Source organism: Choloepus didactylus, chromosome 19 (assembly GCF_015220235.1).
Source record: "Choloepus didactylus isolate mChoDid1 chromosome 19, mChoDid1.pri, whole genome shotgun sequence".
Classification (NCBI taxonomy): domain Eukaryota; kingdom Metazoa; phylum Chordata; class Mammalia; order Pilosa; family Megalonychidae; genus Choloepus; species Choloepus didactylus.
In genome coordinates, this window is record NC_051325.1 from 39,642,202 (window position 1) to 39,668,276 (window position 26,075).

A 26,075-nucleotide genomic window follows, 5' to 3' on the forward strand; every position below is an offset into this window, starting at 1 on the left:
TTCAGTAGTGAATAATGTGGTCCCTGACTCTAATACGGGGAAACGAGCAAATACAATCAAGAGAACAAACAAATGAAATAATGACAAGCCATTTTAAGTGCTCCATTAAAAATGAACAGTGATAAGGTAGAGAGTAATTGCCACTGGGAAGGTGTGTGATTGAGTGGAACACTTCTAGATAATGGGACTAAAGACTACCTCACTGATGAGGTGATATTAAACTGAGACCAGCATGAGGGACAGTCAAGCCTTGCAAAAAGCAACAGCCTCTGCTATGGACCAGAGACTGGAATGAGCCTGGAAAGTGTCATAGAAACTGACAGAAAGTCAGTGTGGTCAGAGGATGAGAGGGATGTAGATGGAAAGAATGACAGGTCATTTTAAGCAGGGCAGTGGCAGGATTAGATTTACGATTTAAGAAGTGCATCCTGGCTGCCCTGTTTTTCCAGGCTACCCATCTTAATCCTAAGAAGGGTGGGAAATGGACTTTGATCAGGGAATTCTGTGATTACATTTGCGTTTTAAAGCTCCCACTATCAGTGTGTGAAGAATGGATTGGAAGGGCTAAGAGTAACAGGGAGGAGACCACTATCATCTAGGAGAGAGGTGATAGTGGCCTAGTCCTGAGTGAGATGGAGAGAAGTGGGAGGCTTCGAGATGCATTTAGAAGGTTAAATTAACAGGTGATGGATAGTATTCAGTCCCCGGTTTCGTGTGACAGTGGTTACGGGTGAGTGGGGACTTCGTGTTCCGCACCCGGGAGCCGGCCTGGTTCCCGCGCGTCAGGACGGTGGGCGTGGCCCGCGCGGGCCGTGGCGACGGTGATCGGGCGGGGCGAAGGGCGGGGCAGCTGGGCCGCTGCGTCATTTGGTGGTGGCGATGGTGCGTGTATGTGGGGGGCGGGGGATACGCTGGGCGCGTCCCAGGGTCACGTGGTGCGCAGCACGCAGAGTCCTTCTGGCGGTTGGTCCTGGAGCGGCGCAGCCGGAGCGGGGCCGTGAGGTGAGCTCGCGGCTAGGCGCGGCGAGGCGAAGCCGCCTAACTGGGGCCGGGTCGGGCCGGGCCCGCGCCGCGCGCGTGCCGTGCGGACGGGAAACCGTGACGGACTTCACTACTGCTCGGGTCCCCTGCCCGGCCCCGCTCCCTGCCTGGCCCCGCTTACCCAGCCGGGAGGGAGGCCCGGGGACCGCTGCTGAGAGCGTGGCGGGCGTGCGAGCGGTGCCCAATCCCTGGTGCTGCCCGCAGGAGTGACGGCAGCTGCGGCCAATCAGGGCCGCCCGAGGGGGCTGGGCCGCGGGGTGCAGGCCCTGGGCGCGGAGCTGGGCCGTGTTGGGGGTGGGGGATAAGAGCTAGGACACCAAGGTGGGCTGTGCGGACCTTGAAGAGCCCCACCACTGGTCGTTTCTCTTGCCTTGTGCTTTGCGAACGCGTTTTCTTTTATTGACTGTTTTGTTCTATTTTGGGGCGCACACCCCTTTCTCAAATCCCCTAATATAAGAGTGCCCCCTTTTTGTAGAGCTTGTATGGGCGGCGCAACCCTTTTCTTAAGCTCCAGCCCTTGGTGTTTTATCTCAATTTGGAAAGCTCCCCCAAATTGAGAGTATACCCTCTTCCCCCTGACCTGAAAGGGAGCTTACTGCCTTTTTTTGTTTCCAATCTGGATAGCATTCCCTTTCAAATTTGGGGGTTCGCTTAATTAACGAGTCCCTCTAATCTGGGGTCCAATAGCCAGTTTGGGGGTATTTTATATTCTAAGAAATCCAAGCAAGAATTAACGTTTTCCAGGCCCTGAAATCTGGAGACATGCTTTCCCGAGTTTCTTAAATTTGGAGGCCACGTCCTTCTGCCCTTGAAATTTAGGGGTGCACCCCGTTTTTAGAGTCTTCCAAAAATGTCCAAATCTTGAAGTTTAGGTGCACATGTTTCCAGTTCTACAGGTCTGGGAATTCACTGCCTTTTCCAGCCACTCCATTCTTGGGGTTGCGTTCTTTTCAATAGTTCTCCAAATCAAACTACCTTATTTCATGGGAAGACTTCTCATTGTCACACTTGAGTGTGTATATGCTTCCTGAGCTCCTACAGTGTACGAAATGCACCTCTCTGGGTTGCTCAGTTCTTGAGGTGCAGCCACCTTCCTGAGGCTTTTTAAATCTGGGGAACGCACCTTATTCCTGAGTCTTCTCATTTCTGGGCTGTGGTCCGTGATTCTTGAGCATGCCTCCATTCCATAATTCCCCATCTTTTTTTTTTAGCTTTTCTGCCATCCAAGGAAGACATTTTCTTTTGCATTCTCTTCCTCTGCAGAACCGTATTTCCTTTTAGATGTTCTGCCTGTGTGGTCCAGTGCACCCCATTTTCTCTCCTCTGGTGAGTGCATATCTTTGTTCAGTACACCACTTTCTCTGCTTCTTTGGCCTTTTTTCCAGAGCATACTTCCTGTAGTCACACCTCTTGAATTCCCCTCCCTCCTTCCCAGTGAGGTGTTAGCACCTTGTCTTTTGTTTGTCTGATTTATCTTTTATCTTTCTGCTTTTTGCAAAGAGGAACAAACTCTTCTCTCTTGGCTTGCCCTTACCCCGAGCGTTTTTCTGGTTTCTAACTCCGTTTGGGCACTATTCTGCTTACACGGTGGCTGTAGAGATTTTCCCCTTCCCTTTCCTTCTGCTTCAAATCCAGGACTGTCTTCCCTCTCCCTTCCACCTCCAGCTTTAGATTCATAATGGAAAGGAATCCCCCTGCATTTCTTTGGTTATCCACAGGACTCTTAATACTCCTGGTGGTTTGTTTCCTGTAGGATTCTGGTTAGGTGGGTTCTATTTTCTCCTTTGCTTTATTTCTCTGTACTGGAAAAAAACTCAAGAGATTTTTGTAGTCCTGCTCCCAGCCCATAAACTTCTTCCTACATTGCTTTTTTCCTTCTTTTTATTAAGAAAAGAGGACATTTGAAATCTTGTGGTCACTCTTTATTCTTGTCCCTGGGGTGGTGGGGTGGTGGGATATATGTCCCCAAACATCCTCTCCCAAATCTGTCAAGCCTCCTACTTAATCTTCTTCCCCCCCACTTTAAAATCTACAAATCAGGGGCCCCTTGATTCTTAAGTGCTTCTTAGTAGGTTCTTTTGTATTTCCTTCTGCTTTTCCAGATCTTATTCAGGGCTTCTCAGCCTGAACCCCCAACCAGATTAATTTCTCCACAGCTGGGTTCCCAAGTGTTTATGGGATAGTGATGCCTCTGACCTTTCTCCCTTTTGGGAAGTGCTTGAGTATGCAGCTGTATGAGGCCTCCGTGGGGGAGAGATTGTGGGTCTGAGAAGCGACATAGGCAGGACAGGACTGCATTTTCAGGACCCAGTCCCTCTGAATCTCATTTGAAGATTGGATGTTTGTCAAGGATCTGCTTCTTAGGGATGCTGGGAGATTTAATGATACTCCTAGGAACCCTAGGAATTAATGGAGCTTGTGGAGAAGCGCTCTGAACTCAGTGTTGTAACTTGAATAAAATTAACCATTATTGTATTTTCAGAACAACTAAGCTGTTTTATATTTTATGTGCATGAAAGCCCTAGAGCTACGTTGTGTTATTTCAGGAGGTGAAATAGATCCCACTTTTAGATCCTGTGGACATTAGTAAATAACAAATTCTCAAAAATATTGGAGGACTGTCTGAACGGTACCTAATAAAATATGGTATACAGAAAGTTAAGAAGTACTTTGTCTCTTTTTTCGCCTATTTGGTACTTTCTCTCTGTACTGCTGAACAGTGCAGCCTTAAAGTATTCTACAGCAGTACTTCTGGAACTTGCATATGCATACAAATCAACTGGGGGATCTTGTTAAAATACTGATTCTGAATTGGTAAGTCTAGGGTGGGGCCCTAGTGGTATCCCAGGTAATGCTAATGTTGCTGAACTACTCTTTTAAGTAGTGGGGTTCTAAACACAGAACCAAAGTTTTCTCTGTAGAAAACAGGAAGGTAGGGGTAGGCCTTATTCCTGGGTGTTGCTTTCTATTTTCACTTTATCCAGATACACATTCCTTAATGTTTCTATGTGGCCATCGTCCCCTTTTAATTTTTCTCAACTAGATTTAGTTTAGCATTTAGCTCTTTAAATCATAATGAAAACTTCTCCAGGAACTTGGCTTCTGTTTGTATTGTCAAATTTGAATGCTTGAATATTTCTTGCTTACATGTGAACATAATTCTTGACAGAATTATTCTAGTAAGCACTACATAGTTGATGCAGTAATCAGCCAGCTTGTCTCTCTGGTTCCTCACCTGTCATCTTCCTCTGGGTAGGGAGTCTAAGATACTCCAAAGCAGCAGGGTTACAGGTGTTGGAATTTCCAGAGAGTCCTTGGTTTTCTAGGTTCTGGAGTTGGCCTGGGAAAGGGTAAAGGTAGGTGTTTGAACCCTGAATGGAAGCTGCTGGCTTGTCTCTATGTGGGTACTCCAGAAAGGCAAATGCTGGTGGGAAGATGGTGTTCTTTGATGGGGATCGTGGCTTGCTGTGTCCGCTCCTTTTGTAACCACATGTCTAATCTGTTCCAAAATCTTAATGAGACTTGGTCATCTGTTACCTGTTTCCCTGGCTGTCACCTGTCACGGCCCTTTCCCAGCATGATCCTATTCCAGGCCCTAATCAGGATAAACCGGAATGGCTAGACTATGTTGTGCCCCTTACCACTTCCCCCTCCATCCCGCACATGAATATCAGATCCTCTTCAGTAACTGATTTGATCTGGATTTGGCTCTAGTCCCAGCTCTCCCACTCACTGTCTCTGAGACCTCTGACAAATCACATAATGCTGCTGGGCCTGGTTCTCCCCATTTGTAAAATGAGGGGCTGATTATCTCCAAGATCTACCCTGCTCTGAGTCTTTGTTAGGACCTTGCTTAGAAACTCAGTGTCTGTGGGAGCCTCCTGTAGCAGATCTGATTTCCTCCTTCACATGCTTCTCTGGGCAGTCTGCCAGTCATTCCCTTGTCCGCGTCACTTCTGCCATTCTTTTTTTTTTTTTTCCTAGTAGAGGCAGCCAGCTTGTCCTCACACCCAACTTCAGCATTCTTCTGCCTCCATGTTTTCTGTCAGTTCCGTGCTGTATATTCATTCAAAACTGCCTAAAATTCTCAAAGAAATTTTCTCTGAATTCTCCATTCATGTTAGCTGCTTTCCCCAGCCACTAAGAGAGAGGCTATAGTTTACATATACCATGTTTATTTGTAAGTTCTCTGACTGGCTATAGTTTATGTACACCATGTTTACTTGTAAGTTCACTGACGTATATTTTAAAAATATTTTCTTCTCTTCCCCACCCCAGCTTTCCTTTTTGCTTTTAATTAGCAGGGCAGGTAGCATGGAATTTAAAGGTGAAGCAGGTAGTTTGCCTTTGGCTGAAGTTTGGAGAAAGTTAGGGGTAATGGTTTTAGTGTCCTTCCCCCACGGTCTCCCATATTTGTGGGGAACCACCTATCTGGTACTTCTTCCTGATTTTAAAGGTGCTTACACTTCTTTTCTGAAATTTGAAAGTATGTCCTAAGTACAAACACTGTTTAAGAATTATTTCCAAGTGTTGTTCTTCCTAGAAACACAGTCATTGTCCCAAAACCCCAGAAAATTAATTGAAGACTGATAAGAAATCTGGATTTCAAATAACTTCACCAATAAGTAAATTAACAGTTCTTTGAGAATACCTTGTTTTTCTTAAAGTCAGTTTCCATGTTACCTGGAAATCAGGGCCCAAAGGTGTACATAATCTCCTGACCGCTTCCTTCTTTATCTTCCTAGGAAGTAATATGGGGGAAGTTTACATTTTTCTTGATAAGCACTCTTTAAACCAAAATGCTTAGTCTGTTTGATTAGGTTGAAAGCTTGGAGAAAGGGTGCTGTCCCTGTCTAATCCTTCTCTTAGCAACTGTCTCTTTACAGGTTGTTGATTAATGGGGTAACCTAATGGAAATTCAAACCCTGATTTTTAATCCTGCTTTGATTGTCTCCTTTGCTAGATCTGGGATTAAGTTTCCAGCCATACCTTGCTTTGGCTAAATAATGGAAGTATTAAACTTGCAGAAATCCTGTAAAATTTTAGGGACTTGGTATGAAGTCACCAAATATAAATAGGGAGGTTGTATGAAAGGGAGGTGGAGCCTGAATGAGTGGACTTTGGGGAAGGAGGGAGAGGAGAGTCCTGGGGAAGGATATGATGACATTTTATCCCATGACAAGAACATAATACCAGGATTTTAAAGACTGACTCTCAGGCATGTTAGATGGATATATAGACTCTCTATCCTATTTTTCAAGAGGAGCTAATACCTGTTTTTCACGAGGAGCTAATACCTATTTTTCTCATGGAAAAGGTGTATGGCTAGGTAGATTGACATGCCTTTCTTGGTTCTATAGGTGCACAGATGTTGAGATTTTTAGGTTGTGGAAACCTGGCCTGGAAGTGTGGGCTTGTTAAAATAATAATTGCTAGCATCTTCTGGAGCACTCTATTAGATGTTATTGAAGCCTCACAATTGATCTGTTATCCTCATTTAACAGATGAGGAAACTGAGACTAAGTAACTTTTTCAAGGTCATCTAGCTAATAAGCAGAGCCTGGACTGGAGTCCAGGTGTCTTTGCCTCCAACCTTGGTGCTCTTACACCCTTCTCTCTAGCTTTGCCTTTTCCCCCAGAGGTTTAAATAGTTCATTTTAATCACAATATCCAATGAGTGGCAGCCTGGAATTGTGGCCTGAGGCATTGCTGAGAAAGGAATGACCTTGCCACCCTTCACCCAGATTCCATTCCCAACCATGCAAACATCCCTTAATTGTAGAAGCCCAACTTTCCCTGCTCAGGTTGCTTTTCTTGAGGCTCCTGGGCATGGCTATGTGGCTGTCCATTGGTCCTATGGAGTGGTGAATACTTTCCAGTGTGCTTTAACATGAAGTTAAGTCCATCATGCTGTGACCTGTTTGGGAATTAGATATCTACAGTTCTGGAAGGCAATACATATCTTCTACCTTTCACTTCCGGGCTGCGCAGTGTGGTGGCAAGGACCCAGGATTTTGAGGTAGAAGGCTTGAGTTCAAGTTCTAGCATCTGCCACTCTTGGGGACACATGTAACTTGGGCATGTGGCTTAATAAACTTGGGCCTCTCATTGTGGTGTGGAAATTGACGGCAGACTTTTCAAACATGGCTTGTTACTTAACCTATCTGGACCTGTGTTTCCTCACTCAAGTATCATAACCATCTCACATGGATTATTGGGAGTATCGGTAATTGTTAGCCTTTCCCTCTATTTCCTCATCTGTCAAATGGGAATAAGAAAATCTAATTTATTGGGTTAATAAAAGTTGGTGAACTGTGAAGAGTTGAAAATATGTTACCATTATTACTTTTGTTTTGTTCCTCTCAAAATGTTTTTAAAATCCCTCATGGGCCTTGTTTGCTAGTTTTTATTTCATCCATAGCTACATTAGTAGTATATATAAGAGATAAAGATTCTCAAAATTATTTTTCTTTTTTCACACGCACAAATTTTAAGTATTCCCTTAGTTTCATTAATGTTCAACTATCCCAAAGGCCTTTTTTTTTTTTTTTTTTGTTAGAGCAGTTGCTAATGTATAGAGAAATGATGCAGAAAGTACAGACTTCCCCTATACACCCCCTCCCAATCCCTATTACTAATACTTTGCATTTGTATGGTCCTTTTGTTACAATTGATAAACCAGTAGTATTGTGATTAGTCTATTAATTATTATTCATAGTTTACATTAGGGTTTGCTGTGTTGTACACATCTTTTTTTTTTTAATTTTTATTCTGGTAACATAGACAACCTAAAAATTCCCATTTTAACTACTTTCAAATGTAAAATTCAGTGGTATAATTTTCACAATGTTGCGCTCCCATCACTGTCATCCAATACCAGAATTTTTCCGTCACCCCAAACAGAAATTCTGTACTACTTAATCATTAACTCCCCATTCTCTTCCCCAACCCCTGCCCCTGATAACCTGTATTCTAGTTTCTACTCAATAAATTTTCATATTCTAATTATTTCATATAAGTGATATCTTTCTCCTTTTGTGTCTGGCTTATTTTATTAAATATGATGTTTTCAGGGTTCATCTATGATGTCACATGTATCAGAACTTCATTCCTTTTTTATGACTAAATAATATTCCATTGTATGTATATACTACATTTTATTTATCCAGTCATCTGTTGATGGATACCTGGGTTGCTTCCATCTTTTGGCAATTGTGAATAATGATGCTGTGAACATCAATGTACAAGTATTTGTTCAAGTCTCTGCTTTCAGTTCTTTTGGGTATATACCTAGAGGGGAATTGATGGGTCATATGGTAATTCTATACTTAACCTTTTGAGGAACCGCCAAATTTTTCCAAAGTGGCTACACCATTTGACATTCCTGCCAGCAATATACATGGCTTCGAATTTCCAGGCTCTCCAACACTTGATATTTTTCATTTTTTAATTACTAGCCATTCTAATAGGTGTGAAATGGTATCTCATGGTTTTGATTTGCATTTCCCTTTTGGCTAATGATGTTGAGCATCTTCACATGCTTATTGGCTCTAAGCCTTTTCCTCCTTTGTAAGATGGGGATGATATTGCTAACTCCTCTGAATTGTTGGGAGTGAGATATTTGTCAAGGACTTAGCAACAATAAATACTCAGTGTTAGCCATTTTCTGGTGTTGGTAATAAAGGCCAGGAATAAAAGGTAATTTATTAGTTGACTGTTAAATAATTTATGTATCTTTAAAACTCCATAAGCACCAAAATGGTTTGGGGTTTTTTACATTGTAATTCAGGAAAAGTCTTTGAAGGCCCCATTTGTAGAGTAATGACTCTATCTTCAAATTGTTTTCCTTTGTAATACAGTGATATCTTAATTAAGGAACCCTATTAAGAATGGCTTAGTCAGATGTGTTTTAAAAAAGAACCCTTCATTCCTCCCGAGAAAGCCCACATAGAATCTGCTTCAGAGTTACTGACATTTGCAGACCGGAGCCTCCAGTAACTGACAAAGCGATACAGATTTTCTTAGGCCCCAGGGGCAAAATTGTCCTCAATCTTTTGGTCCCTTATTCCTTAGGCTTTGCCTTCATCCCCCTGCCCCCAAGGAACAATAACAGCTCCTGCATTTACCTGTGGATAGAAATTTTCAAAGAGCCTCCACCTGATTCTCTTTTTGAATCCCTTCAACCCTTGAGGTGGGTCATATTTGTCTCTTTCCTGTTTTCAGTCTCATTTTGCCAGTGAGGAAGCTGAGGTTATCTCATTTAACAACCATCTGATTGGCCACCTAAGTGCATTGCTTGCTGAAGCTGGGGCTGCATATGAGGAGTTTATGTCTCACCAGAGAGAGGAACTTAGAAACAGGCAATTTCAGTGTAAAGTGGTAAATGCTGTGTCTTAGAGGGCCGGCCAGGCTGTAATGAGAGAATAGAGGAGTGGGATGCTGGCTCTTCAGGGAAGTGCCGATGGCTGCGCCCAGTCCTAAAGGACCAGGCAGAGGAAGCAGTTTGTATAAAAGTCTTGGAGGTTGGAAATGCAAGGAAGTTTGGGTGTGACTGGAGTGTGAGGTGCAAGAGTGGTGGTAACCTTGAGAGCTTGTTGTGTGCCAGGCTCTGTGCTGAGTAACTTATCTTCACACCTGTATGAAGTAGGTACTTGTGCAAGGTTGTCTGGAAAATGGTGGAGCTGGCTCATAATCACTCTGCACCACCATCCCTCTGCAAGCTTGTCTGCTTCCCTCCCTTTAAGCTCCCATTTTCAGAGACTGTAGGTTTGGTTTGGTATGGTCTGGTAATGGCTAACTTACAGATGGCCTTACTGCTGCACTGGGTAGCTTGAACTCTGCTCTGTACCTGTGCCATTGAACTGTTTTAAACAGAGGAGTTTTATGATCAGATTTGCATTTTAGAAATACCCCTGTAGTAGCCGTGTGGAAGATGAACAACCATGTGGTAGTTGATTCAGACTACCTGCGCTCGATTCCTTGTCCCACTACTTGTTAGCTTCATGATTTGGGCAGCTTACTCTCTGGACCTCAGTTTTCTCATCTGTAAAGTGGAATAATAACAATCCTCATCACAAATCTATGAGATGATGCTTGTAAAGCACTTAGAATAGTATCTGTCATAAAGTAGGCACTCAACAGATGTCAGCTCATAAGGCAGTATAGATTTGGATCTGGGGAGGGTGTGGCTGGAGGCTTGAAGTGCCCTGGAGAGCTGTCTCAGTAAAGGGATTGCAACTGATGAATCCTGAACCTGGCAACCACTTGGCAGTGGGAGTGACCTAGAAGTAGTGCTATAAAATGGGACCAAGAGTGTGAGATGAGGAAGGGAGGTGAAGTAGGTAAGAGCAGTGCTTAGGTTTCTACCTTGGCACACTGGCCAATCTGGGGGCCTTAAACTGTGATGGGAAGAAAAGGAGAAGGAACTTGTGAGGATAAGATGATTAGCTCAGTAAGACTGAGTAATGTGCTAAAGGTCATTCAGCAGATGTGTTCTAGAACCAAGCCTGGGCTCCAGGCCCTTCCAGCTGCTTTTGGGAAGATCTACTGATTTAACCAACTCATTCTAAGTAATTTCAAGTGAATAAGCTCAAGGCATGTTCATTGTCTGTCTGAATTTTAATTGTGGAAGGGAAAGCTTGGCTCTGGAGAAAGCATTTCAAGTATTTGGGAAGAGGGAAGGGAATTTTGGGGGTCTTATTTCTTCCCTCCTCTTTTCCCCTCCCTTCTTTACTCACCCCCCCTTCCTTCTTGTCCTCCTTTCCTCTTTCCTTCTCTCTTCCCTTCCCTCCTCCCTTCTTTTCCTCTTTCTCTCCTTCCCTCTCTTCCTCTCCTCACCCCCTCCCCCCATGAAGTAAAAGGGACTAATTAAGCTCTTTTAGGGAGACCTGGAAAAGGGCCTGAAGGAATGGAAATTGGCCTTTTGCCTTAGACCCCTTCCGTGTCTTGTCAGTTTAGACTTATTTCTGTGTCCTTGAGGAAACTTAAGGATGATGGTGGAGGGACCCTTTCCCCTACTTAAACCAACTTGTTACTCTGTATGACTAAAGATATACCCTTTATGTTCTTCAGCAAATTGGATACTATTTGTTAATATTTTCTAGTCTCTCGGGTCCAATGTCTTTTTTTTTGTTTGTTTCTTTTTCTTAAATGCAATTTTATTGAGTTGTAATCACATAACATACAGTCATTCAAAGTGTACAATCAGTTGTTCACAGTATCATCATATGGTTGTGCTTTCATCATCACAGTCAAACTTTGCACATTTTAATTACCCCAAAAAATAAAATAAAAATTAAAATAAAAAAGAGCATCCAAAACATCCCATTCCGCTCCTCCCCCCATTGTTCATTTACCTTTTTTAAAAATACAGTTTGAAATATATTCATACACCCTACAGTCATCCACAGTGTACAATCGATTATGAGTCTAATGCCTTTTTGCTGGTACTAGTACAGTGCCATTACCATCACCAATACTGAATATTTAGCATTTATTTTGCTAAACATTTGATATCCATTAGTTCACTTATTCCTTACAACAACCCCAGAAGGTGGGGGTTATTAATCCTGTTTTATAGATGGACAAACTGAGGCTTAGTGTTTTTTCTCATCACACTCAGCTATCAATGAATTGGAGCTAGAAGCAGCACCCTCTAAGGCAGAACATTTGGCAGAGAATCCCCTTGGAAGCTTCCTCCCAGGAGAACTAGGTGTCATTGTACCTGCTGATATTTTTTATGTTCTTCTGAAACAGCAGGATGGGCTGCAGGGAGAGTCTACCTCTTGGGCTCCAGGCTCTCTTGGGGAAAGTTCATTCCTGCCTGAGGATCTCGGCATCTAGAATTCTCTTCCCCCAGTCTCCTTGTCATTTAGGTCTCTGCTCAGATGTCAGATCCTCAGAGACCTTTCTGATGGCCTGATCTAAAGTGATCCTTCCAAGTCTGTGGTTCCACATTATTTTGTTGTTGTTTTCCTCCACCGTACTTATCACTGTCAGAAATGTCTTCTTTAAGTTTATGTTTATCTTGGTTATTACCTGCCTTCTCTAGAGAATAGGGTTCTTGTCCTTCCCTTATCTATTGCTAGCATCTGGCAGGCACAGAGCAGGCACTTAGTAAATATTTACTGAATAAATGAGACGTAGAGATTTAAGCTGGTCTTTCATTTGAAGTGTCCCTCACTTGAAAAGGGGTTGCATTGGGTTTAAAAGGCACCATCACCCTTTAATGAAGGTTGAATGCAAGCCTGGTAGTAAGCGCTATTTGGTTAACTGAAAGCCTGTTCTGTTGTTTGTGGTGACTGGCAGTCTTTCCTTGAGCATCCCAGAGCTTATTTTCCCCTAAACCTGTCCCAGAACTGACTCATGGAAAGGTCTTGTTCCACACCTATCTATCATTTTCAATTCTCTATTGCTTTGAACCCTCACTTCTTTCTCCCAGAGCACAATGGGATTGCTGAGGGCAGGATCACCAATTACTATGGTGACTGTATTCTTTGACCTCTCCCTAAATAAAACCCAGAGTCCTTTTCAATACAACATTAACTGTAAATGTATTATGAATTCAGACAATTCTGCTCCCATTTATTGAGTATCTTTTTTGTGCTAGACATTTTAATAGGGGCTTTGCAAACCTATTCTCCTGTAATCCTTATAGCATACAGGTTAGGGGCCATTTTCCCCATTTGCTGAGTGAAGAAAGAGAACTCAAAGATGTAGCTCATTATAAACAAGTATGGGGTAGTGATTAAGCATTTGGACTTGAGCCACTGTGTAGTCTCACTATACTGAGTTTTGCTTAAATATTCTTTTGTTCTTAAACATGTGAACTATTTCCAGTTTCCCCAGAATCATATGTAAAGAGCTATTGTCTTTTTTCTCATTTTCACAAATGATTTATTTTTATCTTGGCTGTATTCTTTAGACCGAAATTACTCAGTCCAAGTGTACAAGTAATTATACAGCTTGTTCCTTGCTTCCAGATTGAGGTATAAAAAGATGGCCATGGTCAGAAACCCAGGCAGTGTCCCAGTGTTCCAGTTTCCCCACTGCCAGGCCAGTGTTGGATTGTCCTTTCTGAAAGATTAAGAATTTAATTTTTTTAAATTTTTCTTTAAGAAATATTTAATTATTTCGGTTTGTTATATAATGGAGTGATAATTCTTACACAACATTTTGAAAAGTCTCCAATTACTTTATCTTCTTGCATCCAGATTAAATCTGTTTATGTCTGAAGGCATGAATATAAGCATAGCAAGACTTTGATAGGGAAAAGAGCAGGAAAGATTGTGGGCCTTCGAGAAGTGGTTTGTCTACCTATAGGAAAATCCTGTTACCTTTGATAAGAGGGACCTCTCCTGCCTTGAAGGACCTTGAAAGCTGCTAGTGCCTTTGTACCCCAGTTTCCTCTCTGCACTTCACTTTCCTGTCTGTACCAAGTGAACATTGCAGCTAGTCCTAATATTATCACCTAGCAGTTGTGACAATCCAGTGAGATGGTATAAGAATGATGGTATGAGAATTGCATTTTTAAATAAAGTTTAAAAAAATGCAAGGAAATATAAAGAAGTAATGCACAGTAAAATTTACTACCTAGATAATCCCTGTTGACAATTTTTAAAAAAAGATTGCTTTCATAAGATTAGATAATTTTAACAATACAGAAAGGTAAAAATTAAAAGGTAAATTTTCATGCCCTATTCCTCTCAATATGGACATTACTTAAACAGTTTTTCAGTTCCTTCCAAAAAAATAATTTTTTGCATATGCTATAATAGATCTATGTCTCTATTTATGTCTTTGTTTACATTAAAGGGATAATACCAGGCACATGCTTTTTTAAATTTTTAATTTTAAATTCAGTTTTATTGAGATATATTTACATATCGTATAGTCATCTGTGGTGTATAATCAACTGTTCACAGCACCATCATATAGTTGTGCATTCATCACCCCAATCTATTTTTTGAACATTTTCCTTATACCAGAAAAAGCAGGAATAAGAATAAAGAATGGAAGTAAAAAAGAACACCCAAATCACCTCCCCACCCTGTTTTTCACCCAGTTTTTGTCCTCATTTTTTTACTCATCCGTCCATACAGTGGTTAAGGGGAGTGTGATTGACAAGGCTTTCACAATCACACTGTCACCCCTTGTAAGCTACATTGCCATACAAATCGCCAGACACATGCTTTTTTACTTAACATGCAGATGGCTTCATATCAGCATGTACAGATTTCCATTATTCCTTTTAATGGTTGTACAGCATTCTCTTGTATAGATGAAACATGATTCATTTCTCTAGGCCTCTTTTTTTTTGAATATTTCTTGTAACAGTTTTATTGAGATATAATTCATATACACAGTTGACTATCTTGTAGTGATACATGTAATAAAATTACATAGAGCTATACACACAATGAGTGCATGTATAACTGATGAAATCTGAATAATCTCTAAGGATTGTACCAATGTCAATTCCTTGGTTTTGATATTGCATTCTAATTGTACAAAATGTGAACATTGGGAGAGGTTGGAAGGTACATTGGACTTCCCTGTACATTTCTTTGCAGACTCCTATGAATCTATAATTATTTCAAAATAAAAGGTTTTTAAAAAATTTTAAAAGCAATTTTAACTGCCTCATCCAAAATACCACCCTTTCCACCACTTTGTCTTCTTAGCCTGCTTTATTTTTCTTCAAAGCGTGTATCGCTACCTGACATTATAGTTATATAATGGAATATATAAATAGTATTAAGTGTAAGTAATACATAACAAGAGATAGCATATATTTGTATAAATCTGTCTCCACCGATAGAATCTAAACTTAGGAGGGCAGGAACTGTTTTATTTCTCTACTATATCCCAGTGCTAGGACGGCATCTGGCATGTTGTATTTACTGAGTGAATGCATAAGTTTACCTGGCTTCCTGTAATAAATTGGCTTTTACAACCCCCTGCCAAAAACATCTTTATCAAGGTATTCACCTCATGCTTTCAGTTCAGAGATTTCAATTGTCTTCTCCAGTAATTACATTTTAATAAATGCAGTTTTTTAATGTGAATATTCATTTTATCCCATTCTGTCCATTCCTCTTTGGCTCCAATCAGACAGGCCTTTTGGAAATATGACATCCTTCAGTGTCTTTCTGGTAAAGCTAAAGCTTCAACTAGGAGAAGGCATCTCAATAAAGTCCTTGAATCTGACAGGGTTGACTCTTGTTCCAGCTGCCATTATGCAAAATACCAGAATGGATTGGCTCTCATAAAGGGGATTTGTTAGGTTACAGATTTACAGTTCTAAGGCCATAAAAGTGTCCAAACTAAGACACCAACAAGAGGATACCTTCAGTGAAGAATGGCCAATGGCATCTGGAACACTTCTGTCAGCTGGGAAGGCATGTGGCTGGCGTTTGCTTGTCCTTTGCTCCAAGGTTGCATTTCAAAATGGCTTTCTTCAAAATGTTTCTGGGCTTGTCTCTTTTAGCTTCTTCAGCTCCCATGCATCTAAGTGTTAGGGGTCCTCTTTTAGCTTCTCTGGAGCAAACTCTGGGCTCCAAGCGTCTCCAAGCATCTCAAAGCGTCATCAAGCATTTCTCTAAAATCTAGGCCTCTTTTGATGGTCACTTTGGTTGGTTTCCAATTTTTGCTGCAGAAACTGCAAAGCTGCATTGATCATACTTACAGATAATTTGGTAAACTTTGTGGGGGGCAGGGCATATTTATAGGATAAGTTCCTGGCAGTGGGACATTGGACAGAATATATATATTTTGTAGTAAGTGCCAAGTAGTCTCTAGAAAGGACTTTACAGTTTATGCTTTTACCAACAGTGTATGAGTATGCCCCTTTCTCCTCATCCCTGCCAACACTGGGTATCCTCCACCTTTGAATGTTTTTGCCAGTCTGAAAAGTGAAAAATTATTATTTTGATTTGCATTTCTTTTAATTTAGAGTGAGGTTACATGGCTACACATGCTTATTAATTAGACCTTTGTTATCCACCCCCCCGCCCCCGTAATCTGTCAATTCTTGTACTTTGCCATTTTTGAGTTGTTTTACTTACTTGTTTTTGGTTTGTATGAGCTCTTTGTTAATAAATAAAGATAGTTCTTTGTTGTATGTGTTGCAGTTATTTTTCCCAGTTTGTTGTGAAAGTGCCCTTTAAACTGTACTATACAATGTACATTTAAAGCTTTCATTATCACTGATACAGGGAGCATTAACTGTCAATACTGCATTTAAAGAAATAAACTAGGCTTTCTGTCTCCTGGGTAGCAGAGAGCACCCAGTGTAGGGAAATTTGAATGTAAAGGAGTAATTTGAATTCCTGCCAAGGTCTTTAAAATGGAATCCTATGTAAATATAGATTGCATCAGATTTTTCTCTCTTAGTTTTCCCTGGTGTCCTTATTGAACATATTCCCTTTTTCTCTTATTTTGGAAGTTGGAGATTTTTGGAAGGAAAGGCTAAGGCCCTGAAGAATGGATAAGTTAAAAGCTACAGAATATTAGTTCTTTTGCATATTCAGAAAAATGATTTGCATTTAAAACTAAATGCAAGAAGGAAAAATATACTTTTTATGTGACCTTTTTTCTTTTGAAAATTCTTTTTCTGTCTTGAACTCCTTTTGTATTTTTAATTTTTTTATAGATGTCTTCAAATTAAATTGAGATTTTCAGATGATTTCCCCCAGTGCCCCTCCCTTTCGCCCTTTGTTAGAGGTAATTCATCTCAGTTTTGTTTTTGTCTGTCTTCCTGGGTGGACTAGAGCAAGGACTGGGTTGGATTTCTTATCTCTCATTTTCAGCACAGTGTCTTGGTGACAGCAGGTACTCACTAATGGTTTGTTGAATGAATTAATATGAAATTAAAAAAATGAACTCTGCTACTCCAAAGGGTAGAGGGAGAAATGGTGAATGGGCTGAGAAAACCATATTAGCCCTTAGTCTTTTTCTGTGTGATACCAGAGAAGGAAATGTCAAACAGGTGCGTCAGAGTTACAGGGGTTCATGATTAGGAAGAGCTTTTTGACAGTTCAGCCTCAAGAGCAATTGATTTTCTTGAGCCATTGGGAATAATTCATTCAATACCTTGCTCCCTCAGCCCTGTATTTTAATGGAAGGCCTAGAGTGTTTGGTGGGTAGGCATGCGGTGGAAAAAATGGATTCTGCAATCTGGCATATCTGGGGTTTTTGTTCTGGGGCCTGCCACTTAGCAGCTGAACTATAGTCAAAATACTTTAATCCTAGTTTCCTTACCCGTGATACTACAATTATGAGTAGCTTCTATTTATATAGTTCTTACTTTGTACTGGCCCTGTACTAAACACTTTAAATGGATTATCTCATTTAATCCTCACAGTCACTGCTTGCAGATAGGTACTGTTATCCTCATCATCCTCATTTTGCAGAGAAACAGGTTCTGAGTAGTTAAATAACTTGCCCAAATTCATTCAGGTAATGAACTGAGGGGTGGAGCTGGGGATTCAAGCCAAGCATTTAACCCCATTACATTATCCTATCTCTGTAAAAGGGGGCGTTTCCCTGAATAGAGCCTGACAAATAACAGCAGCTTGGTGAGTGTTCAGTTCCACTCTGCCTTTCTTCTTGTCGAGCATCACCTTTTCATACAATCTGGGAAGCCAGAATACTCATCAGAATATTACATGGTGAACACAGGGCCAGAGATGAAAGGGTATATAATTTGACTTGATATTCAGGCAGTCCAAAATGAAGACTTTTTCACTGATTGGGTTATACTTATCTGTCAGATTTGATATCTCATTTTCCTGAAGAGTGGTAGGTAAACCCAGTCAAATCTCTTTGACTCCTCCTTTCCTAGTGTCCATGTCTTAGCAGTGTCCTGCTATCACAGCTTTTCAATTTGTTAGGGTTCATCTTTCTTAGTTATAAGTGCCTGCCCTTCCTGCTTCAGTTTGATTTGCTTTGTATGTTTTCTAATATTGTCATATCAGTCTCTCAGAATGTGTTATTCAATGGGTCGCTCATCCATTATATTACATGTGTGTTTTTTTTTCCCTTATGGAAAATTTCCATTGTGAAAAATATTGTAAATTTAGGAAACTATTTAAGAGGAAAATGGTGCACATACAACCTTTTTTTCCCTTCTAGTGTCTCTTTTAAATGTATGTGAGTTAAGTGAGCTCAAAGTGGTGCAGTTTTGCAGCCTGCAAATTCTTCATAAGATGTGATGCTTTTATTACTTATCAGATATGAGGACCTACTTCTGTGAATTTTAATGTATTCATTAATTGCAAAGATAGTACTCATGGTATGTGGCAGGTGTTGCCCTGGCAGTGCTCTGGCATTGCTTGGGCAGTCTAAGCTGTCAAGAGGCAAAGTTTAGTGGGAGAGACAGAGTCTGTCTATATCCTGCTATATGGAAGTGGCCTTTTTGAGTTCCCTGAGAGCTCAGAGGGGCTGGGATCTCTACCAGAACTACCACTAGCCCCTCTGATTGCATTTAAGCCTTCACAGATTACTTCAGTGATCCCAGGAACTTTTGTTTTGTGTGGGCTACTTTTCAGATACATGGCCTCATCCAATTTTTTTTTTTCTCAAATGGAAAATAGCTTTACTGTTTAATTCTGGTCATAAAAATAAATTTTACTTATATAGAAAATCACCACTAAACCTGGTACCCAAAGGCCTGATACAAGAAAAAAGGGAAGAGAGCACAAATACACAAGACAGGATTGAGAATGGGGAGATGACTTCAGATTCAGACAGTTAGAGGAATGAAAAGAGACTATTTTCTCCTATTCTTTTGCTCCATGCTAATAAAATTGAAAATGTAGATAAAATGGACAATTATTTGGGAAAATATAAAATGCCAGAATTGACTCAAGAAGTGGAAAATATAGATAAAAGAAAATGGACTCTTCAAAATTGAATACTGCTGTGCTTCAGAGGACTTTGTCAAAAGATTGAAAAGGCAGCTAGCTGACTCAGTGGGGGAAAATATTTGAATATCAGATAAGGGTTTGATATCCAGAATATATAAAGAAATCCTACAACTTAACAATAAAAAGACAAACAACCTGATTAAAAAATGGGCAAAATACATGAATAGACATTTTTCCAAAAAGGAAATACAGATGACTAAAAAACACATGAAAATATCCTCATATTCTCTAGCTATTAGGAAATAGTATGAATAACTATTAGGGAATAGCTATTAGGGAAGTGCAAATCAAAACCATAAATGAGATATCATTTCACACCTACTAGAATGGCCACTATTAAACAAACAGGAAACCACAAGTGTTGGAGAGGATGTGGAGAAATAGGAACACTTATTTCCTGCTTATGAGAATGTAAAATGATACAGCCACTGTGAAAGACGTTTGGCAGTTCTTCAGAAAGCTAAATATGGAGTTGCCTTATGATCCAGCAATCCCACTACTCAGGATATACCCAGAAGATTTGAAAGCAGGAATGTGGACAGACACTTGCACACTGATGTTCATAGCAGCATTGTTCACAATTGCCAAAAGAAGGAAACAACCCAAGTGTCCATCAACCGATGAATGGATAAACAAAATGTAGTCTATACATATGATGGAATGTTATTCAGCAGTAAGAAGGAATGAAGTCCTGAAGCATGCAACAATGTGGATGAACCCTGAGGGCATTATGTTGAATGAAATAAGTCAGACACAAAATGACAAATATTGTATGATCCCACTAATATGAACTAATTATAGTATGTAAATTCATAGACATAAAATCCAGACTGTAGGTTTCCTGGAGATAGAATGAGGCTAGAGAATGCAGAGCAGTTGCTTAATATGTACAGAATTTTTAACCAGATTGAACTTAAACGTTTGGAAATAGATAGAGGTGATGGTAGTACCTTATTGTGAATATAATTAACAGTGCTGTATTGTGTGTAAATGTGGCTGAAAGGGGAAGTTTAGAGTTATGTATGTCACCAGAAGGAAAGCTAGAGGTTAAAACATGGGAATGTGTAATACAGTGAATCTTGCAGTGGATGATGACTGTGATTAACAGTACAAATATAAGAAAGTTCTTTAATGAACTAGAACAGTTGTTCAACCGTATTTACAAGAAGTTAATAAAAGAGTGGTATATGGGAAAAAATGTACCTATTGCAAACTATGGACTGTAGTTAACTGTACTATCTTAAAATTCTTTCATCAGCAGTAACAAATGTACCCCAGCAATACTAGGGGTCAATAATGGGGAGGGGGATAAGCAGTATGGGATGTTTTGAGTTTTCTTTTTCTCTTTTCTTTTTCCTTTTTTTTGGAGTAATGAAAATGTTCTAAAATCGATTGTGGTAATGAATGCACAACTATGTGATGATACCTGTGAACCATTGATTGTATACTTTGGATGGATTATATGGTGTGTGAATATATCTCAATGTAATTGCATTTAAACAAAAGAAAAAAAATGTGACTAGATCTTTTTGTCCAGCCTTCCTAAATTGTAACATTTAAAATTCATAGCAATTACAGTTTGCAGTTAGTTCTTTTATCTGTTTATTGGCTAAATTTTTATCTTTCCTAGCAGACTGAAGGCTTCATGAGGGCAGGAGCTATGTCTCTTTTGGTTTGGCCGCTAGCCCTGTTGCCAGACCCTTAATAGGCTCTCAGCAAATATTTGTTGAACACATCGGCAAATGATTGAATTGAACCATGAGAATAATTGTATTTTGAAGTTCTAAGGGTGCCCTTGTTCATGAGTCTTTGGTAAGCATTGTTGAGGGATGGTCTTCTGACAGCTCCAAAGACTACGGGGTGCTGAGTAATAGAGGAGGAGCAGCCAGTGGAAGGCGCCCCTATGTTAGAATGAAGACAGGCATGAAACAGGGTATTGACAAGGTTTCTTGTAGCTTTGGGTTTTGAATAATGCCTGTTTGTCTTTATGTGTAGTGAGTGATGCTACACTCTGGGCATACTTTGCCTAAATTTCATAAATATTTAATTGGCTTTTTCAGGAAAATAAAGGCAACCCCATTGATGACTGAAAATGACAAAGCATCCACCTAACAGACGAGGAATCAGCTTTGAAGTGGGAGCCCAGTTGGAAGCCCGGGACCGATTAAAAAACTGGTATTTTACATTTTTCTGTTAATTAAAGCCCTTCAGTAAAGGACCTTTGCCAGCAGTGATAGCAGTGATAGCCTAGGTTTTTCTGTGGTGGTTTCCTGCTTGCTGATTCTTCGAAGATGGAAGGAGACAAGTCTAGAACCATGGAGATGTCTTTTCTGTTTGGTTCAGGGATCCCTGTGTCAGGGGGATCATTGTAGATCCTTTGTTCATACTTATTTCCCCTTTTTGCCTGTTCATCTGAAGGCATTACAGGAAAAAGAAACATGAGTGGCTAGAAGGAATGGAAGAGTTAATAGTGGCGGCTCTCTTGCTCTTGGTTGTCTGTCAGGAAGAAAAGAAGAGAGAAAGATCAGGGATAGAAGAATAAAGAGAAGGGGTTAGATAGAAATAGCTCCTTTTCTATCTCTTCTCTTTTCTGGGTGTGGTATAACATGGTAAAAATATAGTCATCACACAGGGACCCTGTAGGGGTGATTGGATTCAGAAGTGGAGGGGTTGCATTCCTAACTTTGTAATTGACCTGTGACTCTGGCTAGTAATTAGCCGCTTCAGCATCAGCTTCATTTATAAATGTGGGCCCTAGTAACATCGATCTCATGTTCTGAGAATCAAATAACAATATATGGGCAAAGGCCGTATAAACTGTAAAATAATAGTCACCGAGGATATTCTAGAATTTGCTCATTTGTTAGTGCTCAAGGTGACGGTGGGGGTTTTAGAAGTCAAACTTTTTTTAGTTTTCATAAGGAAAGTTTAGCCCTTTTGGGGGTTATCTCAAAATAGACTGACCAATTCCTGGGGTGTAGAAAGAAGACAGGGAAAAAGCACATTCTTACAGTGTGCATCTGAATTCCTAATCAAGAGGGCTGGACATTTAAGAGGGCCTTATTGTTTTGTTATAGCTTTGACTTTGAATCTTCAGCCAAAAATAACGGAAGGTTTCTTTTATTATCTCTAGAATGAAAGTGGTTGTGTTTTCACTTTGATAAGTAATTCATTTACATTACAATAAATAAAATTGTATTTTTACAGGGGGAGTCATATTGTATGTGAGTGTGTGTGTTTTCAGTCCATGAGATGAAATGGGTCCAGCTCTTCGCCATCTATTTCTTTGTGATTTTTCACCTCTGAATCTTTAGGTTATTTATTCTTACTTTTGGGATTCTAAAGTAAATGATTTCTAGCTTTTTATTATGAAAATTTTAAACCTAAAAATTTGAAAGAATGTTATAATGAACAGCATACCAAATGCCTATATTCACTAATGGTTAATATGTTTACCCCATTTGCTTTATATACGTATTGTAATAGAATCATAGTTGACAATAGTTCCATGATATCTAATATCTGGACCATATTCAGATTTTTCTGTTGTCCCAAGAATATCTTTAATACCTTTTTAAATTTCCAAACCAGGATACAATCAAGGTTCACACATTACATTTTTATGTCTTTTTGGTTGCTTTCATTCCACAACAATTCCCCTCCCCTTCCCACTCCCCCGCATGACATTTATTATTTATCTAATTGTTTTTAAGAGTTTCAAACAGTTGTCTTATAAAATGTTCCACATTCTGGTTTGGTCCCATTGTTTTCTCATTGTGAGCTTAACTTGATTCTTATATTCCCTTATATATCCTGTAAACTGGAACTTAGGTCTGCACTTCAGTTGTTTTTTTTTTTTTCCCCCCTAATATCTGTATGATGGAAAGATTATATAATGATGTGCTACTGAGCATCTCTGTATTCAGTGTCAGTGTGTCAGTCGTTTGAAAGCAGCCAGAATAAGAATATTTTCACCACATAAATTGACCACCAGTACAAATCAGTGCCCTATTTGTTTGTTTTTGATTGCCTAAACTTAAGAAAGTTCTTTGGTGGTGATGTTATGTATCACATCATGGGGCACATAAAGTTTGTCCCACTATTTAATGTGATCACTTGGATGAGGTAATGACTGCTAATTCTTGCCATTAAGTAGGCATATTTTTCCTTGTGTAAGTTGTAAATAGTCTGTGGGGATACTTTGGTATGTGTCAAAATTCTGTTACCCACCCCTTCTCCCGACTTACCTAATGATTATAGCATCCATTGATAATCCTGGCTGATCTTCCCTAAGAAGAGCTTTTTTTTTCTTTTCTTTCTCCCTTTTTTGAGGTCACTGAGCACTCAGATTATTCAGCATCTTGTTACAGTCAATTACATTCATTATTCTCTTTGGTACTAAAGTTATCCCAAATTTGGCTGGTGGGAGGCCTTTTAAACTGTCTTCTTTTTTCTTTTAACTCACAACTGTTATTCCTTGAACATTTTCTTCCTTTCTGGCACTACTAGAAGACCTAGATTTATCTTGCACTTGTCCTGCCCCAGACCCTAGAGTCAGCTATTTCTCCAAGATTCCTTTTAGTAGGAAGTGGTATTTAGAAATAAAACTTTAAGCATTAGCTATTTTTATTGCTACTGGAATGTCGTTGATTACAGGCCCTTTCAATGAATGGAACTAAGAAATACATTTTCTAAAAATTGTGAGTTCATTTTGATATTTCCAATTCAAATTTTACAGTTTGAAATTTGTATTTTGATTATTTTTGTCTTTTTTTTTCTTATTCTGAAAATCTGTTCCTAATCACATTTGTAAATTTACCTATTTATGCCTTATCCTATATCAAATATAAAATAATTTCAAAGTTACAATACCGGTATTACTACTGACAAATCTGCATGAAGTTTAAAACTTTCTGGACATTTTTAAAAGTAGGTAGCTCACTAAGGATAAATTGTATTTAACTTATATCATAAGTAGAATTCCAAATTAAATGAATTCTTTTCTAATACCGTTACAGTTTATAATTTTATTTCTGCATCTTTAAAAATTATTTTTTAATATACATAAAGTAAACTTCACTTTCTTTTGTGTTGGAGAGGATGTGGAGAACTAGGAACAATCATTCATTGCTGGTGGGAATGTAAAGTGGAAGACAGTTTGGCAGTTCCTCAGAAAGCTAAGTATAGAATTCCATATGACCTGGCAATTCCTCTACTAGGTTTATACCCCAAAAAATTGAAAGCAGGGATTCAAACAGATATTTGCACCCCGATGTTCATAGTGACATTATTCACAATTTCCAAAAGATGGAAGCAACTCAAGTGTCCATCAGCTGATGACTGGATAAATACAATGTAGCATATACATACAGTGGAATATTTTTCAGCCATAAAAAGGAATGGAGTCCTAATACATGCAATGACATGGATAAATCTTGAAGACATTATGCTAAGTGAAATAAGCAAGACATAAAAGGACAAATATTGTATGATCTCATTGATATTAAATAATTAGAATAAGCAAACCATAGAGGTAGAATCTAGAATATAGGTTATTAGGGGCTGGGTTGGGGGTAGAGAATGCGGAGTTAATGCTTAATTTGTACAGAATTTCTGTTTAGGTTGGTTGTAAAGTTTTGGAAATGGATGGTGGTGATAGTAGCACAGTATTGTGAATGTAATTAACAGTATTGAGTTGTATATGTGAATGTGGTTAAAGGGGAAAATTTTAGCATGTATATATATGACTAGAGTAAAAATTAAAAGGTAAAACATAGGACTTTTTTTTTTTTTTTTTGGGTGTACAGTCCTATGAGTTATAACACATGTGTAGATTCTTCTAAACATGGCCATTAATAGGATTAGGAACAATATCAACACCCCAAAGGGTTCTCTAGTGGTACACCTTTGTTATTATTTGATTTGATTATTTTGTTTACTTGTTTGTCTGTCTTCTCTACTAGAATGCAAGCTCCTTGAAGGCTCGTGTTAGTTTGGGTACTGCAAGAAGCAATGGAGGAGATTTATTGGGGGAAAATGCCTGTAGGGGGAAATGGGGAGGGAGCCAGAAGAGGCTGGGAGAACTGCCAGACTTTCATATAAGTCTGAATCTTGTGGAGGAGAGAAAAAGAAGGAAGGCAGGTTGGGGAGAAAAAAGCTTTAGACTGCAATACAGTGCTAAGGAAATTTTGGTAAAGCAGATAGGATGTCCTCAAGCCAGAGTTGCTATCAGAAGAGTCTCCTCTCCTAGGAATGCTCTTGCCTTAGTCTCCCTGTGCGCAGTCATTGGCTGGGAGTGGCCTGTGGGAAGCATGGCCTTGGCACAGAGGTGGTGATGGATTTAGAACATTGCAGCTGGGTTGAGTTATCTGCCCTGCACTTAGGGATATGATAGGCACATTTTTATGACCACCACAACTGGGCTGTCAGTTTTGTTCATTGGTATATCCTGAGTGTTTCAAAATTGCACTTGGCATGTAGTAAGTATGCAATAAAATATTTGTGGAATGGGTTCCAAATGACTGTAGGAAAAGATTTTCCTAGGTTGTTTTTTGCTTACCTCCTAATCCTGAGGGAAAATATTTTTAGTACAGCAAAGATAGGTAGCAGTTATCTAAAGGACCTACCAGTTTTCAAGGGCTGACTCTTTGCCAGGCTCTCCACATGCAGCTTATCCATTAAATCTCCACAAGTTATGAGGTTGTTCATTGTTCCAGTTTTTAAATTGAGGAAAGAAACTGAGGCTCAGAGAGGTGAGTCCCAAATTATGGAGTTAGCGAATGATAGAGCTGGGATCCGTTGATCTGATCCAAAGGCATGTCATGCCTCCTAGTTGATTCCTTTCCTTGGTGATATTTTTCTGGATGCTCTTACATATTTTCTGGATTTGCTGTTAGTTGCCAAAACAAAAACCAAAAATGCATGAAAAGGGTTAAGTACATTTCAAAACTCATGTAACAGTAGAAGTACGTGGAGACACAAATGTGACCTAGAGTGGGTGCTTGGGTCCCTCTGGATTAATGCTTCATATTTAAAATAAGATTATGTTGTTGATTTATTTTGTTTATATTGCTCATACAGAAGTCTGTCTTTTTCCTCATCCTTTTA

General features: G+C 39.6%; 1 protein-coding gene across 3 annotated transcripts in view; it reads left to right on the top strand.

Annotated features, from left to right (window-relative positions):
• Positions 1 to 904: 904 nt before the first annotated feature.
• Positions 905 to 26,075, top strand: part of PHF20 (PHD finger protein 20) — a 179,513-nt gene continuing 154,342 nt past the window's right edge. For 2 of the 3 annotated variants that reach the window (XM_037812478.1, XM_037812480.1), the window contains exons 1-2: positions 905 to 1,002; positions 21,029 to 21,143. In XM_037812478.1, the coding sequence (XP_037668406.1) occupies positions 21,061 to 21,143 (83 nt within the window). In that variant the 5' untranslated portion in view covers positions 905 to 1,002; positions 21,029 to 21,060. Of the gene's footprint in view, positions 2,368 to 21,028; positions 21,144 to 26,075 lie in introns of all 3 variants that reach the window. The other variant, XM_037812479.1, reaches the window with a different exon arrangement.